The following is an 18,605-nucleotide window of genomic DNA, read 5'->3' as shown; positions in this document are numbered from 1 at the left end:
AAACATTCTAGAACCTCGAACATCCACAACCTTCCGGAACCTTCTAGAACATCGAACATCCACAACCTTCCGGAACATTCTAGAACATCGAACATCCACAACCTTCCGGAACATTCTAGAACATGTTAATTGTTCTAGAATGCGAGCTAACCAACCCAACGGTACCGGTTTAGAAAACGTCTGCTAACTTAACAGCCGGTAGCCAAGTCAACGTTCAATCATTAACGTCGTTGTTGGGTAATAATGTGTTAAACTGGTGACACATACTGTCAGGTTAGACTAGCTAGCGAGCACGGTGAACTACTACGATGCGATTAGCAGCACCGCGTCACTAAGACATGTAGCGAGTAGCCACCACTGTATTTAGTTACAAAACGGATGCCATTTTGTCACAGGAGAGATTAGCCTCTAGGATGGAACCCAGGTAGGTAATTTCATCTTTCCTTGTGACAATATTGTCACCCACTGTAACTGAGAAGCCGTCGGTCTTGCTGAGTTTGTTATTTGAACCGAAGAGAATGGACTCTGTTTTGCCCACTCTTTTTCTGGACACTTTTTGTATCACAAACAGTACTGTATTTGCAAATCTGGTATGTCATAAATGTATAGATGTAGCAGTACTGTATGTTTTGTATGTCATATGTTATGATGAATTGAAAATGGGGGACCCTGATGTAAACAAGACGAAAGTCTTTCTCTGGTCTGCATCCCCTTAACAATTGTATGTATTGAGCTGTACTGTACTGTGCCCATTCTGCAATCTGTTAATAAACTTTTCAATCAATCAATCACTAGGCTATTATACTTTACCTCAAATACCCCCACATGTGATGGTGGGTGGCGCGTCAGTCGCGCGTGGCTGTGGACGTCGTCGCCAAAGATGACGTACGGGCGCGCCACCATTTCTTCCCGGCGCGAGCTCCCATAGTAGAGAGCACGTTGCTCTCAACAGCGTAACTAAATACACTCACTAAAATTATTGTCTATCGTATCATTGGGACATAAACATAAAACAGGAGGGATTCGAGGTGAGTTTTATTAACAGGTGAACGATACATTGTACAATAATCGTTTGACAGTTGCTGAATGTGAATGGACTCGGAGCCCCACAGCTAAGCTAGCTAACGCGAACCGGCTAATCGTGTACTAGCTAGTTAGCATGGTGGCTACTCGCTACATGTCTTAGTGACGCGGTGCTGCTAATCGCATCGTAGTAGTTCACCGTGCTCGCTAGCTAGTCTAACCTGACAGTATGTGTCACCAGTTTAACACATTATTACCCAACAACGACGTTAATGATTGAACGTTGACTTGGCTACCGGCTGTTAAGTTAGCAGACGTTTTCTAAACCGGTACCGTTGGGTTGGTTAGCTCGCGGTACGTTACCCATTACTTGAGCAGGCCAGGCATTCTGTCCTAATAAAACCACTCATATCTCACTCAGTGTTGTTCATCTGCAGTGCAGCACCTCGGGAAGCGACGATCTGTTCTGCCGAGAACTCAAAAACAGGCAGACAGAATGTCAGAGAAGAACACTAGAATCGCCATCGTCAGCCATGACAAGTGCAAGCCAAAGAAATGTCGCCAGGAGTGTAAGAAGAGCTGCCCAGTTGTCCGAATGGGTGAGATATCATCAACTTTCTGTAGAAATCTGTTACTCACTTTACACATCAATTCTTGTTAGGGAACAAGTAGACCTACAGATAGTAGATGGTAGACCCTCTTATGAGGTTGGGTGAAATACCATAGGCCAGAAAACAAATGCTCTCCATTACGTTGTTGGCGTTATTATACTACCCTGGTGTAATATTCAGTTGATCGCTTGTGAAGTGCAATGTTGCCAGCCATGCCAAAATTAGGCTTACTATGGGTTTCCCTAATTGAAGTTACCTGCCATGTCACTTAATTTTTGCATAGCCAGTCACCTGCAAATGCAATCACGTGTCAGATTGTATAGCTCAGTTTGAGGAATAGCCATTAGGCCTAACAAAAATAATGGGTTGGTTCCGGTTGCCGACCGACCCTGCCGATTTAGGTGCGACCCAATTTATTTTATGAGTTTAAAAATATATATATTAAAAATTAAAGTTTCATAAAAATCTTAGTCAAACCTTTAGTATTATGGATATTAAACATGCTGTCAGTTTACATGCATCCATGTTGTCGTGAACATTTTAATTAAATAAAGAAAGCCCTATCCATAGTCGCCGTGGGAAGAGATAAAATAAAATAAATTCCCTACCTACTCATGGCCTTAACTGACAACCAACAGGAACCAAACAATATTTTTTTTATGCCTTATGCCAAACAATGCTGGGATTATAAACATTGCACTTGACTTTACAAATGATCGACTGAATATTGAAACTTCATGCCATCGGTATGACCAAGTTAGTGTAATAAGTAACAAAGCTAACAAAGTAATTTCATGTCTTTACATTATGTCGCCCGATTGGCGAGCAGATACAGATTTCAAACTGGATCAATTTCATATTCGGCCGATTCTTAAAGCTGTGAACCAGCTGTGAAAAAGTGGTATCAAAGAATTCCTGATTCATGTCACGTGAGTTTTTGAAGCCTTGCGATTGTTTTCTACATATGGTGTGTCTTTGTCTTTCCTCCAGGTAAACTGTGCATAGAGGTTACACCTCAAAGCAAAATTGTTTGGATTTCTGAATCACTCTGTATTGGATGTGGAATCTGTATTAAGGTAAATGGAATGACATGTCGTCTCACATAGTCCGTTGGAAGAACTCAGGAATTCCTATTTTCTTGAGTTTGTACTAACAATGTTTTCGTTCACAGAAATGTCCATTTGGGGCCTTGTCCATTGTCAACTTGCCAAGCAACCTCGAGAAAGAGACCACTCACAGATACTGTGCCAATTCCTTCAAGTTGCATAGGTGGGTTCAAGTCCATAATAAAGATATACATCGAATCCTGCTTGTTAATCCTACTAGCTTGGAGGTGTTTCATCCATCGGCGATGTGTAATGGCCATCAGCGATGTTTTGAGGGCATAGTGATGTGAAATAATAGTTTAATTAAACTTGACACAGGAACTTACATTAACACTGTTGTGGCTAGACTGAATACTGTAGCTACTGTTTTTCAAGGTTTAGACATTCAAACATTTGGAGACACGTTTCACTTGCCAAATTTTACAACAAATCCACATTCTGTTGTCAAATCAACACAACACTGGTTATTTACACCGATTTACCCTCTGCTCATGCTGCAGCATACCCTGCTAACTTGAGGCAGAATGGGCTAGTGTAGTGTGACATACAAACAACGTCAGAGTTCCTTAAAAGTTTTATGCTGTTGATTAAATTGGCAACACTGAAACAAATTTGTCATAATTTGAATGAATACGGCGACTAGCAGGCTGGTTTAAACCACCGAAATCAGTGGTTACATGAAGCAGTTAGAAAAGGAATAGAATAATAGAAATGGAAATTATGTCATTCTCTATGTTGATACAACATCTTCCAACATTGCTGCCTGTAACATAGCAACCATTAGACCTCATGCTCGAATGGACTTATGAGAAAATTATGAAAAAAATTCTTCGTAACTCCACTTACAAACTTCTTGGGCCGATTTTGGCATGATCGAATGGTTTCTTTTCTGTCATTCGTTTGTAGCTATGAACAGGATTTACAAACTCGAAACAGGCAGTCGTAAGTCTGACAGACTGGTGTGCGCAAGGGCTGTCAGTGTCACGATTCATCGCCCATGTCATCGAATATGAAATTTCGTCGATTTGCATATTCATGATCGACGCATTGTATTGTTAATTGTATGTGCCTTTTGCGGTGGAAATCAAAGTCATAACATGTGCCACGCGTAATCTAACAAATACGCAGCGAATCACGTTCAAATATATATAACTTCTCTTAAACCACTATTCGTGATTCTGCCTAGAGCCAGGACTTGACAGTCACAGTGCGAGTTTCGCTGGCATTTGATAACTTCCGTGTTTCACTCCAGCTGGAAGGGAGGGGCTGAGCCCCATACCCCCACCTTAAATTTTAGAAGCTATGGCAGCTCTTCAGCCCTGCGTTCTACAGCCTGTGATAATTCCTCTTGCGAGTTGCGAGTTTCTATGTAAACTCTGCGAGCAACAGGTCCAATAAATGCGTCTAACATGCTTTATATCCTCGCCATTCCTGTATGCCCGTGGCGTCGCGGCATAACTAACGCTAAGCTAGCTCACAGGCACAGGAGAAATCCGTTTCATGGAGTTCCAATAGTGAGGAAAGGTGGGCGGCAGGGGAGGAAATTAGGCCCTTTTACTCGCCAAATGCGAGTATTATTTATGTTTGGCGAGTGATTCATGAAGAGCACTCGCCACACTGGCGAGTAGTAAACAACAAAACCAAAAAAATCATTCTGCAATCTGCTGATTCGCTCACTGGCACAAGCTGAACTCTGACTCCCCCCTTATGATTCCTCCCATTTGCGCCTCATAATAATCCATAACCAATGAACATCATCGTTGCGCTCTAAGCTCCTCCAATGAACACTCGTTTTCTAGAAGATGCCGCCCAATCTACATTTACATTTACCGGTAGTCATTTAGCTGACGCTTTTATCCAAAGCGACTTACAAGTTCTGTACGACAGGTCATCAGGTCACGTCGCGAACAACAGCACGTGACGTGTCTCCTTCGAGTCGGGTGAGAATGACAAGTGGGCGTGAGGCTCACTCAAGTCAACCAGCATTAGCCGGCTAGCTACCTAGCATCATGCTAGTAGCTACTAGCATGTAACAAGCTACCATAACGCGCGTTCAACATAGTGGACTATACTGAGCGGCTTTGCATGCAGCCGAGTGACATTTTATTATTACCGAATTATTACCGGGTTTTGCCCCATATCACCACTCGCCCATATGCCCTTCACAACGGTGATGTTGTCATACTTGTCATTCAGAATACACCTGCTGAACCCCTAGCGTTGACATGAGATTCGATTCCAATGTATTGTCGTCATACATCACAAGTACAGTACAACCAGAATACGTTTGGCATCCAACCAGAGTGCAAATGTAACAAGTCAAGTTCAAGTTGTTTTATTTAGCTATTACATTACAGTGAAATGCTTGGTTCTTTCACTGCCCAGTCCAGCCCAACCCAGTCCAACCTAGACCAGCCCAACTTTCCCTGCCCAACCCAGTCCAGCCCAGCATATTACACTGCCCAGTTCAGCCCAACCCAGTCCAGAATACTTCCCTCTTTCATGTTAATATGTGATATCCTAATATTTTGAAGAATAGAGACAGTGTGATTAATATGTTTTATGCTAATATTGTGAAGAGTAGAGACACTTATTAATGTTTTATGGTAATAAATATTTTTAAGAGTAGAGACACGGTGTGATTATTACTATGATTGAAAATCAATTTAGATGATGACATACAAAGAAGTAATTATCACAATTAGCGATTTATTTATGGCTGGTGAGTGGTAAAAAATCTGTTTGGCTGGTAAAAAAAAATCATATACTCGCCAGTTGGCTGGTAAGCCAAAAAGTTTCCTCCCCTGGCGGGGGGCCTCTCTCTCCCGCTCTCTGTACGTTCAATGATGAGGATCAATGAAGTAGCATAAAAACTAACTGGATAGTGATAATGGATAATAAATATTTCACTTCATTAGCAAAAATATTGTAAAATCATTAAGTCGGCTATAAACTATTCTCCCTCGTGTGTGTGTGTGCATACATTTACTATAGGCTACTCTTTTTGACATGGATTAGGCTAATTAGCTTTAACAATCCTGATTCCTGAGCCTATTTTATTCAAAAGGAAGATATTGATTTAAATATGTATATAGACACAAAGGACAAGTTTAACTAATTCCATGTAAATCTAGCTTATTAACATTACGATGCAGCCCCCTGATGCAGACACACACGTACTGTATATGTGCGTAATTAATCGTTCCAGCAACAGTAGGCTTCTATAGTTATTTTTTTTGTTTTTTTAAATATGTTTTTGTAGATTTTATTTTTATTGGTTTGTACTACCGGGCAGTCCGGTAGAGCAGTGGTTCCCAAAGTCGGGGTCGCGACCCAAAGGTGGGCCGTGAGCAGCCACGGATGGGCCGCGAGATGATTTAAAAAAAATTAAAATAAAATAAAAAAAAACAAAAAAAAATTTTTATTTTATTTTTTTATTTTTTATTTTTTTATTTTAATTTGTCAGGCCACTGAACTTAGAAGCAGGCCAGGACAGTGTTTCTAGTTGTATTCTAAAATTCTATTCTATAGTATTCTAAAATGTGACTATATGGTTTTATATTAACTTAATAAATAAACAAAAACGAAAAATCTACTTATTTCAACGAACATTTCAAACTAAATAACAGATTATGCACATAAAACGCTGAAAACAACCGAAGCAACAATAGTATTTTAATGAGGCTATTATTATTATCATTATTATTTTGCAACAAGTTAGCCCTCTCATAAATAGCACATATAAATTAATAACTAACTTGAACTAACTTAATAGGATTGAAGTGATATTTGGCTTAAAAAATCGGTCGCATGACCAAAAAAAAAAAAAAAAAGCCAGACGATGTGCATTGGGCCGCGGCTCTCTGACGCCTTATTTTCTGGGCCCCGGCCTGAAAAGTTTGGGAACCCCTGCGGTAGAGAGAGAGGGAGAGGAGGAAATGGGAGACAGTGCAGGGGAAGACATTCGGCAAAGGACACCGGGTCCGGGAGTCGAACCCGGGTCGGCCGTTTCGCGACGCAGCGCATTTCATGGTGTGCTACTAGAGCGCCCCAGGCTTCTATTATTCTAATGAGATCGCGGATATGCACTGCCCCCCTGATTCATGACTACACTCGCCAACCCCCAGACGGAGCAGGAGGTGGAGAGCCAAGCGCGCAGGCGTTCCGGTCATTTTTGGACTCTGATTTTACATGAGCCCATTTCTTTTTCACTTCAGCCGCTGTGCGCTCCTCTCCTGACACCACATTAACCTCACCAGTTATCTCATCCCATGCTGCTTTTTTGTACCCGTATTGACACTACTAAATAAGATGTCATGTTCTACAGTATGACTTAGGGTCTTTATACCTCTATCACTGTACATATTAACCCATTTAGACCTAAAACGCCTGCTAATAATGCGTTATATAGCCTGCAATGCATATACACACATGTGTTTCCCAGTTTCAATGGGTTAATACTACAACTGTACATGCATCTGATGAGCACTATTACTCGGTAGTATTTATATATATTTTTTTCTCCACTTTTTCTCCCATTTTTCTATATTTTCTCCCATCCCAATTTCGTATCATCCAATTCAACCATCCCCTGTCACGAACGCTGTTTCTTGCCTCCCACAAGCCGGCTGCAATGTGGACTAAGTCATACATAGCACAAGTCCCCTCCGGTACTTGAGGTAACAGCAGTCGCATCTTTTCACCTGCGCAGCTCGATCTCAGTGGCGAGGAGTAACGCGTGGGAGGCTCACGCTGCCCCCGACACTTCCTGATTCTACTGCGCAGGCGCACCAACCGACCTGTAGGAGTCGCTGTCCACAACGCCCGATCCCTACCCATCAGTTTCCCACCCCCTAATACGGCCAATGTGTATGAACGACCAGCTAAACTGAAAGCAATGTGGAGCGCTGGGCTCGAACATTCGTGGCGAGCGCCTTGCCCACTACGCCACGTAGCCGCCCACTATATATTTTATACCCAGTTTAATGACCTGTGTGTGTTGTATGTTACTATTGCACTTTACTGTTACATTTGTACTCTGGTTAGATGCCAAACTTATTTCCGTTGTATTGTACTTGTGCTGTATAATGATAATACATTTTAATCTAATAAAAATCAGTCGCAAATTGCTTTTGCGTTGCCTGTGGACTCGGTCCTGTGCACATGGTCCTCGCCGGTCGGCACGACCCAGATGCAATGCTTAGCCTCTCTCTGCCTTATAAGGAGCTGGTGGGGCATTTCTGTACGAGAGCGCGCTTCCAGTTTAAGAATGAGTGACGTTCTTCATTCAGGGGAGTGCTGCTGAGAGAATTTATGAACAATGTTTCATCCGTTCAGGCATCCGTAGGAGGATTTTTGTAAATTTGTTCGTATAAACTTCTTATGAAGATGGTTATGTACACTTTCAATCATGTGGTCCATTGATTTGTACATGGCAATGGAAGAGACAACAGTTGCTATGTGTTGATATTAGGGATGGACATTGATTTTCAAATATTCAAATGGTTGTTAAATGATAAAAAAAAATCGAATAGTTGCAAATATCATTTTGTCTGGGCCACCGCTGAGTGGCATGCTGGGTACAACTCCCTATCTAGCCAGGTAGCATAACAGTCTATTAACAGCTGGGAGAACAGAAAAGAATGACGAAGAAAGAGACCAGAGATGTTATATTGTAGCAACATTTTGTATGTTTGCCATGTTGTAAGCTCAGACATTTCAAGCATCAGTGATGTAACGTTTAGAATTAATGCTTTTGTTCCCGGAAAATATGCTTGCCTCGTCCGCTAGCGGCAGCCAGCTAGTTCGCTTGTTGGATTATCTCATGTTTACTATTAAGTAAAAACAAAATCAAATGTTAACGTAGCAACTAGTTCCCAGTGACTATTGAATAGTAATTTGGGGAATTTTGCCTATCCCTAATTGATGGATGAGATATCTATAAGAAAAAAACATAATTAGTGTCTTATTACTGGATCTTGTAAACGAGTAACAGTAGAAGAGTATGCTTTTCCAGTGTTTTTAGTCTACCACTGCACAAATATTTGCATTTTATTTTGAAAGTGGTTACTAATGGCAGAAAATAACTGCATAAACATTCTGTGCAAGGCCTCTAATGGAACAGCAAGTATCACTAAAATGAATGGTTAAATTATATAGATTATAATGTTTGAAGGGAATGCTGTTTAGTTTTTTCTTGCATTGAATTCACTTAAGTAACATAGCTAGAGCAATGACACTCTAATCCAAGCCGGGTTTCACCCTAGTCTACCACAAGCAATGGTTACATCAAATCCTGTATATTGACAAACTTGATTATTTGTTTAATTGATCCGTTCCCCCTGTGGAATTCCAGATTACCAATCCCCAGGCCAGGAGCGGTGTTGGGTCTGGTGGGCACCAACGGAATCGGGAAATCCACAGCGCTGAAGATTCTGGCTGGAAAACAGAAACCCAACCTGGGAAAATTTGATGTGAGTGTGGGTGAAGGTAAACTAGATGGTTTTCTAGTTTACAAGCTTGAATATATATTTAATAATTACAAGGTGATGTAAACCTACCTTTGTGATTCTTTAACTAAAACTTCTTCAGGACTTGAATCAGGTTTAAAACCAGTGCGTCTCCAGTGTTACTTCTTGGTCCGGTGTCACTATATTACTGAGCTGCTGTTCCCTTATTGTCCTGCAAGGTCTCAAGACCTTTGACCAGGCAGTCTTTTGGAAGTTAATCCTAAATTTAAGGTAAAATCAAGAAGTGTTAGTGCTTTTACAGTCGCTGCCCCTAGATACTTCGCTGTATCAGATTAAGAGTTTTTGAAGCATGTTTTTTCTCAACTGTATTGATTAAAGGTTTACGTAACATACCTACTCAGCAGTTCTGATTTATAAACCAGAAAAGTAGGGTGGTATCTTGTCTGTCAAAACGGTCAAATTAATATCAATGAGGGGAATGACAAACCACCTGAACTGGACAAGCTAGACAGGCACCATGGGAACCAGCCAATATACCATTGAATCTTCATAAATGGGGAACAAAATTTACTTTTTGGCTTACCAGCTGAGCCAAACTACCAGCCAGGCAGATTTTTTACCAGCCACAAATTATTAATAGCTTTTTAGTATTTCGCCATGTATTATTATTACTATATAATACTCTCGTATGCCATTTCCAATTAATATCAGAAACAACATAAGGAATATTAGCATAATTGAGTGGACTGAAGGAATGAGTCAGCGTTAATAGTTTAAAATGCAGATAATTGATTAAAATATATATTTAGTGCAGTGGCGTCGCGTGGGTAAAATAACGGGATGCCAAACAAAATTATTTATTAAATATTTGTATTAATATATATATATAATATATTATTTTTTTTATTTAAGTCAAGCAGTCACTATGTACAGTATGGCTCGGTGGCCAGTCAAACTTTATTTTTTATTTATTTAACAGATTGCAGAATGGGTACAATACAGTACGGCTCAATACACACTTTTATAAGGGGATGCAGACCAGAGAAAGACGTTTGTCTTGTTTACATCAGGGTCCCCCATTTTCAATTCATAGTGACATTTATGACATACAAGACATCATGACATTTATGGCATAGGGACATACACAACATACATGACATTTATGGCATAGGGACATACAGGTATTTAGTACTGTTACATTTGTGACATACCGGTATACGATATTCAAATATACAGTACTGTTACCCATAGATCCTGACAGAGTATATACATATGATGGGGAGGGGACTGTACATTAGGAGGGGGTGGGTGGGAGAGAAATATACATACGGCCGGGAGAGAATATATACATGCGGTGGGGAGGAGACTGTCTAATTAGACAAACGTCTAGACAAACAAGACAAAAGTCTTTCTCTGGTCTGCATCCCCTTAACAATTGTGTGTATTGAGCCGTACTGTATTGTACCCATTCTGCAATCTGTTAAATAAAGTTTTCATTCATTCACGTGTTTGGTGCGCGGCGCGCCCAGCCATCGGAGCGCTCCTACTGTAAAATGCGGAAGCAGCCATTTTAGCGAAGGCTAGCTCAGCCTCAGTTTTACTCGTTTATAAAAATGATTTAAAATGTTTATTAGCAACGCCAAGCGTTGACATTTATATTTGATATATTTTGGACCCACCGCTAGCTTTTAAGCAGTGCTTGATGGTGCACTACGGAGGAATAAGTGACTGCATATTCCAGCCCCTGGCTTGCATTGCATAATTAATAAAGTGCTATATGCTTCATTGCATAATTATGCCAAAGTGGTGCTTCATCTCGCGAGGCCAAGACGTTTGGTCACGTTTGCTTTTAATGTGATTTGATTGGCCACTATGGCCAGATGCGAAATTAGCATATATTCCCCTACGCAGACTGCGTCACTCTGCCCCTACCTAGAGAATCAAGCTGGGGGCGTGTTAAGGAGCTAAGCCCAACCCAGCTTGAATCTTATTGGCTAATAATGAGGTAATGGGATGAATAACCCCAAAAAAAAAACGGCCTGGCGTCCTACTCCTAACCTCGTTCACAGCTTTATCTCGTGAGCCTCCAGCACGCGGGCAGCCTAAATATTAAAGGCAACCAACTTGTGTCTAACCACGCCCAACTTGCGTCTAGCCACGCCCCCGCGGCGACGCGGCAGCAGAGCGGAGCGGCAACAGCAGAGCGGAGCAGCAGCTCCGCTCTGCCGCGGAGCTCCGTCGCGGCAGCATTATATGCCAGTAACCGCCCCTTATTCAGTATCCAGAAATGGCTCAATTGGCAACGCTGCATGGCTGTGGATCCTACGGCTCGTTGCTGGCTAGTTCGATTCCCTTCATTTTTTTTTTTTTTTTTTAACGTGCATTCGCATTCTTTCGCCGTTAAGTTTAGGCATAACTTTAAGCATTGTTTCGGAGTTGGTTAAGGTTAGGCATTGTTTCGGAGTTGCTTAAGGTTAGAAGGGTTAAGTTTAGGCGCTGTTAAGGAGCTGGTTAAGGTTAGAGTTTGACTTAGAGAATGGCAATATTTATTAACGTGCATTCATTTCGCCGGTTAAGTTTAGGCATTGTTTCGGAGTTGGTTAAGGTTAGGCATTGTTTCGGAGTTGCTTAAGGTTAGAAGGGTTAAGTTTAGGTGCTGTTAAGGAGCTGGTTAAGGTTAGAGTTTGACTTAGAGAATGGCAATAGACAGCCTATTTCCGCGCTGCAGCGCGAGGCAATAGACAGCCTATTTCCGCGCTGCCGCTCTCTCGCGCTGCCGTGGTCACATGGGCGTATTGGCCAATCAGAGAAACGCTAAACACAAGTTGGTTGCCTAAAATATTCACGCTCCAGGGCAGGCTGGCTGCCTCAGTCAGTGACAAAGTGTTAGAGAGTGGGCGCAGTTTCGCTCGTTTGGTTAATTTCTCCAGGAGGGAGAATTATTATAACACGGCGATGAAAAATAATAAAATGTTTTATTATTGTAAACTATAAAAAAAATATATATATATATATATATATAATTTTTTTTATTCTACGGAAGCCAGGCTTCCCTTGGCTTCCAGGAGAATTCGCCACTGATTTAGTGTAGGACTGTCCCGAATACCATTTTACCGGCTTGGAATACTCCTTGGTGTTTCCGAATGAGTATTCGAATATTATTTCTCAAAAACACTGTTAAAAACAATAAGATTAACATTTCATAATTAACCAATCGGTCACAAATCATGAGTGTTGGCTACCATTCTGTTCTATCCAGTAGCAACCCGAGACAGTCACCATCAAATTGCCTTGGCAACATGCATTCTGAATCACTGTTGTACTACCAGTATGCTTCTGCGTGTATAGACAGTTGTGTGTGTGACTAGGAGAAGTGGGGTCGGGACACACACACACACACCCCAGGGTTTCCGTTAGAATTTTCTTTTGTCGGTCTGAGTGTCCGGTAGATTTCAATCTACCGGACAAATGGGATCAATTCCGGTCAGAGTTTATTGAGCTTAAAAACAATTGATAGGCCTATATAAAGAATGACATCCTCAAGGCATTTATAATATTTAACTTAAAACTAGGCTACTTTTGCGTATATACAGTCATTAATATATTCCAAATAAAATAAGTCCCTCGAGACTTCGTGCTGCTGCCGACTTGAGGTGTCTGTGGGGGCAGTCTGCCCGACATTAATAAACAGCAGTCTGTTATAATCACATTTTTATGAGCTAACGAATTCCGTTATATTGGACATTTGTATTAATTATATCAAGCGAAGAACTGAGAAATTTGGCAGAGAGAGACGGCAACATTATCGTGGGTTTGCGTGATGTATATCTCCACCTCCCAACGACTTGGTGCTGGTCATAATGTCCGGTGAAAATAATTCCCTCTAAGCACAATTTGATTATTTGAATTGTATTAAAATAGGCTAAAATTAAATAGCCTATGCGATGAACGAAACAATCATTACATTTGTTTCATCGTTGCTTCACCAAGCAGGTCTGTCTAATAATGCCAACGATGTGTCAGCGCGAGCTTGCTGCTAGATTTACGAGAAGCATGGAGCTGCAGACCCACAGAACAGCAGTGTTTTCAGGTCCGGTCGGGGGACCGCTCAGCAGCGCCCCCCCACCCAACAGCTGAATTGCCAATGGCTGAATTGGAGTACTGCACTGTGCCGGAAAAGCTGGTGGGTTCTGTGGGTCTGCAGCTCCATGCTTCTCGTAAATCTAGCAGCAAGCTCGCGCTGACACATCGTTGTCATAGACAGACCTGCTTGCAAATTTGCTGATGACACAGTAGTGGTGGGCCTGATCTCTGCCAACGACGAGAGGGCCTACCTGGAAGAGGTAGAGAATCTGTCACAGTGGTGTCAGGAGAACTGCCTCTCCCTGAACGTCAGCAAAACAAAAGAGATGATTGTGGACTTCAGGAGGTCGGGGGTCAAGGACTACAGCCCCCTCAGCATCGACGGGGCACCGGTTGAGAGAGTGAACAGTTTCAAGTACCTCGGAGCCCACATATCCGAGGACTTGACATGGACCACACACATTGACAGTGTTGTGAAGAAGGCACGACAACGCCTCTACTTCCTCAGGCGCCTAAGGAAGTTCCAAGTCAGTCAGAAGATCCTTAGGAACTTCTACTCATGTACAATAGAGAGCATCCTGACTGGCAACATCACCTCCTGGTTTGGGAATAGCACTGCACAAGACCGTAGCAGACTACAAAGAGTGACACGTTCAGCCGAACGCACAATTGGAGGGGGGCTTCCCACCCTCCAGAACATTTACAACAAGCGGTGCAGGGGGAAGGCTAAGAGAATCATCAAGGACTCCAGCCACCCGAACAACTGCCTCTTTGAACTGCTGCGGTCAGGCAAGCGATACCGGAGTCTTAAGGCGAGCACAGAAAGACTCAGAAGAAGCTTCTATCCCCAGGCCATCAGGCTGCTCAACGAACAATAAACACTAAGCAACAACCATCAAATGCACACGGCACACACATCCACACGCACACACTCACTTTTAAACAAACAACTCACTGCAGCACCCACTTTACACACTTTAGAACACCTAAACACACTTTACACTTTATATTTATTGGTAAAGGATTTGCACTACAACTCGTACACCTTACTGTAAATTGTACCTAAATTGTACCTCATCCCATTTCTGCTCTGCACTATATAGTATTGTATATTAGTACATTGCATAGTATATTGTATATTGTATGGTAACTCAGTTACTTCTATTCTGCATCGAACATTGTACATATGTCTATACTGAACACTGTGACCTCTATTTTACATGCTTTTTTTGTATTTTTGTATTTTTTAAACACGCATATAAACAAACATGACAACACACGATAAGATACACAAGCATTAATAGTGTATATCCAACGAAATTACCATTTATACCAATGTCTTATACAGGATATATCCCTAATACCTGTTATCTAAAAACCTACACACATATGCTCCAGCTCGAACCCCCCCCTCCCGGACCCCTCTTTGGATAGTACCTCCATTATCCCTCGCTCCTAACCAGACACTACCATTATAAGCTAGCTTTTATTCTCTCCACCACTTCTAACCACATTGTCATTTTGGATTCATTGAGACCCAGAATTCTTGCTGTAGATATTTCTTGATAAATCACATCGAGATATGTAAGAAACCAAACTTTCCGGCACATTTTTTCCGGTTGAAACCAGCGTGATGCGATCAGCTTTTTAGCTACTGTGATACCCGATAAAACCAATCTCTTTAGCTGTGGATGTACTGCAAACTCAAAAACATCATTCAATAGTAATACAGAGGGGTGTACAGGTATATTCCAAGATAAGAGTTTTGATAATTGTTGGGTCACATCTTTCCAGAATATCTTAACTGGTGGGCAGTCCCAGTACATGTGCATAAATGTCCCTTCATCCCCATTTGTACATTGGGAGCATTTAGAGTCTTGTTTAAGACCCATTCTGTTCAGTCTTATAGGAGTCAAGTATGTCCTGTGAATATAGTTAAGATTGATTTGTTGATGGTCCGGGTTCCTTGATGTAAGTTGGACATTTGCCCAGGCTTCTTGCCAATCAAAGTCACTTTCCAGGTCTGGTATATCCCTCCTCCAGACAGTCTAGTTGGAGGGTTTCATACGAGGACGTTAGTAATTGATGATAAAAATCTGAAACAACCTCTCGATGTCTCTCTTTCATAGAAGAATTTGTGGTATCTGTGATGTTCAATTGGTATGTCTAATGGAACACCGTGAGACTTCAAACATAGCCGTAACTGTATTTAAAAAAGCCATGTGGACTTGGTGAGATTAAATTTTTTGCATATTTCTCCATAACTACAAAAACCCTGTTTGTTAAAAACATCCCCTAATGAGTGTATGCCTTGCTCTTCCCATATAGGGAATCTTATAGGTCGTTTTTCAATCAAGAGTGCATTGTTATTGAATAAGGGAGTATGATTGTGCCATTTATGTGGGTTAGGATATTTTTTTTGTGTTTCACGCCATATCCGGATCGCATGAGTAATTATGGGGCCAAATTTCCGTTCACAATGCTTGATTGGTAGTTTAGTGTATGCTATGTCCTTCAGTCTATGTGGGGCTACTATGTTTTCTTCTAATTTTCTCCAGGATACTAATGCTTGGGGATCAAACCATGTTGTCAATGGTCTTAATGTGTACGCCTTAAAATAGTGGAAAAAATCTGGAAATGCCATGCCACCGTCTGCTTTATTTCTCTGTGCAGTGGATCTTTTTATACGTGGTGGTTTGTTATTCCAAATAAATTTGTATGTGGAGGAGTGTAATCTTTTCCAGTAACCCTCTGGAGGGGGTAACGGTAGCATTGAACTGAAGAAGTTGATTCTAAGTAGTACGTCCATCTTAACTATTGATATCCGTGCCTGTACTGAGTTTTTAAGTTTTGCCCACTTCTATTTTACATGATGCTATACTATTTTATTTCATACTTATCTTGTCTAGCACAGTCTCTGGAGCTTAACAGTAAGAAGCATTTTGTATAAAAGTATTCTGTACTTCTGTATGACAACTATTAAAGAAACGTGAAACTTGAAGCAACGATGAAACAAATGTAATGATTGTTTCGTTCATCGCATAGGCTATTTAATTTTAGCCTATTTTAATACAATTCAAATAATCAAATTGTGCTTAGAGGGAATTATTTTCACCAGACATTATGACCGGAGAGATTAAATATGTCGGACTTCAACAGATTTTGCCGGTCAAATACCGGTAATTACCGGCTAACGGAAACCCTGACACACACACACATACACACGTCAGGTATAGAAGCGACTGCTGACAACAGAAGCTATTTCTTCTATGAAAATTTGGAAAGTTGGCTCCCAATTTTTTTACACGCCAGAGTGGCTGAGTAGCCTCCGTAATTTACCAGCCAAAGAGGAAATCTACACGCCATTGGTGGGTGTTAATTTTGTTCCCTGTATGCCTTATTAACCCAAACCACTATTTTTCCTTGACTCAAATGTGTTTCATGAATGGCATTACTGTTCCTTGATTCAAATGACAACCTATGCGAGTAAATCTCCCATCTGCTTCCTAGCATCATATGTGGCCAGCTGTAACTTGAGACATGTCATTCAAGAGTTTTATTTGTCACATACATACACAAGACATGCAGTGAAATGTAGGTGGCTATGCCCGTCTCGATTGTGCAAAAAATACAAATAACAAAATAGAATATATAATATACATGTTAAAAAGTAATACGATTTCATCTAATTAATCGGCACAACTGACAAATGTATTCATGCTAATTGAACGTGTTCCTTTCCCAGAATCCCCCAGACTGGCAGGAGATCCTTGCTTACTTCCGTGGCTCAGAGCTCCAGAATTACTTCACAAAGATCCTTGAGGATGACCTCAAGGCAATCGTCAAGCCTCAGTATGTGGACCAGATCCCCAAGACAGTCAAGGTTAGTAAAGCCATAACACAACTTGTACTTTACACATCTTTAACTACTCTTAACACTAATGTTGGACACACAGGTAATGTTGTTTTACAATGATTAATATCTCAAAGAAGTTACCATTTCCTTTAAAAGCTGCCATTTTTATAAATAATTCTAATAGTCTAATCCAGCGCCTCTCAAACTACGGGTCGCGACCCAAAGTGGGGTCGCGGGTAGGTGACAGTGGGGTTGCGCATTGTAAAAAAAAAAAAAAACGAGCCCAACTCTGATCAAGTTTTCCACCTGGCAGCTGTTTGTATTTGTCTCGCCCCTTCATCAACGGAGGCCGACACAGTATTCCAATACACATCTCACTACATCCTGCGCATGTATAATCGCAGAGATAACGTCTCATCTTTTGTGTGTAACCTTGACACTCGCAATGGATAGGTTTGTTGTCAGAAGCGTAGAGAGAGAGAGAGAGAGAGAGAGAGAGGGGGGCGCGGAAAAACAACCCATTGCTTGGCAGAGAAATAATGATAATTAATGGTTGGCACAGCTGGCATATCTAGCCGAGATCTTTGACCACCTCAATGCGTTGAATCTGGGACTACAAGGTTGGGACACAGACCTGTTTGGACTTGCAGCTAAAATGGAGAGCTGGATGAAGGAACTCTTGTTTGTGGCACTCCAGGATAATCAGCGGATATTTGGGGGTATTTACTCAGCTTGGAGGAACAGAATGTTGCAAAAAAATATTTGAAGCCCATCTGTAGCCACATTGAAGGGCTCATTGAACAATTGAGAGAGCATGGACAATTTGGACAACTGGATCCTAGATCCGTTCATTATGCATCACGCAACGGGCCTCACTGTCTGAGCAGAGCAAATTGATCTTTCGTGTGACAAGTTTTTTTTATTATAATAAATAATAAATACAGATCTCTCCTCAGAGTAGAAGCGGATCTCCGCCTCTTTCTCAGCACAACGCAGCTACCTATCATGGAACTGTTCAAATGTACAAGCACACCCTTCCCATTGAGTAGTTTTTCTTTTGTTCTTAAAGCGCACGTGAGCGATTTTCTTAAAAAAAATCTGTTCTGGCAACATATTATGGCTAAATATGCCTTGTTTTATGTGTATACACAGAAACAATTATGTTGCTTTTGTTGATAGTATTAATTAATTTCATTGATAACAGTGCTGTAATTTCATTTTCTAATAAATATGCATGATCAAGTTCAACAACGTGTGCTTTTATTTTGATATTCCTTATTTTCACGCTGAAATTACACGATACATTAAGTGTGGGGTCGCCAAAAAAATCCTAAATAAAATGGTTGTGGTATAAAAGTTTGAGAACCCCTGGTCTAATCAAACTAAGCTTGTCAATAAGCAGATAATTGCAATTTATTTCTGTGTAATCTAACCCATCATTGCACTTTCACACAGT

The 18,605-nt window shown here is 41.2% G+C and overlaps 1 protein-coding gene across 3 annotated transcripts in view; it reads left to right on the top strand.

Moving 5' to 3' along the window:
• Window positions 1–899: 899 nt before the first annotated feature.
• Window positions 900–18,605, top strand: part of LOC311231402 (ATP-binding cassette sub-family E member 1) — a 71,385-nt gene continuing 53,679 nt past the window's right edge. The window contains exons 1-6 of one of the 3 annotated variants that reach the window (XM_084317973.1): window positions 900–1,028; window positions 1,445–1,622; window positions 2,625–2,710; window positions 2,806–2,903; window positions 9,096–9,213; window positions 17,039–17,176. In XM_084317973.1, the coding sequence (XP_084174099.1) occupies window positions 1,520–1,622; window positions 2,625–2,710; window positions 2,806–2,903; window positions 9,096–9,213; window positions 17,039–17,176 (543 nt within the window). In that variant the 5' untranslated portion in view covers window positions 900–1,028; window positions 1,445–1,519. The remainder of the gene's footprint in view (window positions 1,029–1,444; window positions 1,623–2,624; window positions 2,711–2,805; window positions 2,904–9,095; window positions 9,214–17,038; window positions 17,177–18,605) is intronic. The other 2 variants (XM_084317972.1, XM_084317974.1) reach the window with 2 other exon arrangements.

The sequence above is a fragment of the Notolepis coatsorum genome, assembly GCF_963971535.1.
Source record: "Notolepis coatsorum genome assembly, chromosome: 7".
NCBI classification, from domain to species: Eukaryota; Metazoa; Chordata; class Actinopteri; order Aulopiformes; family Paralepididae; genus Notolepis; species Notolepis coatsorum.
The sequence above is the reverse complement of the archived record's forward strand: the minus strand, read 5'-3'. Positions and strand labels throughout refer to the sequence as shown.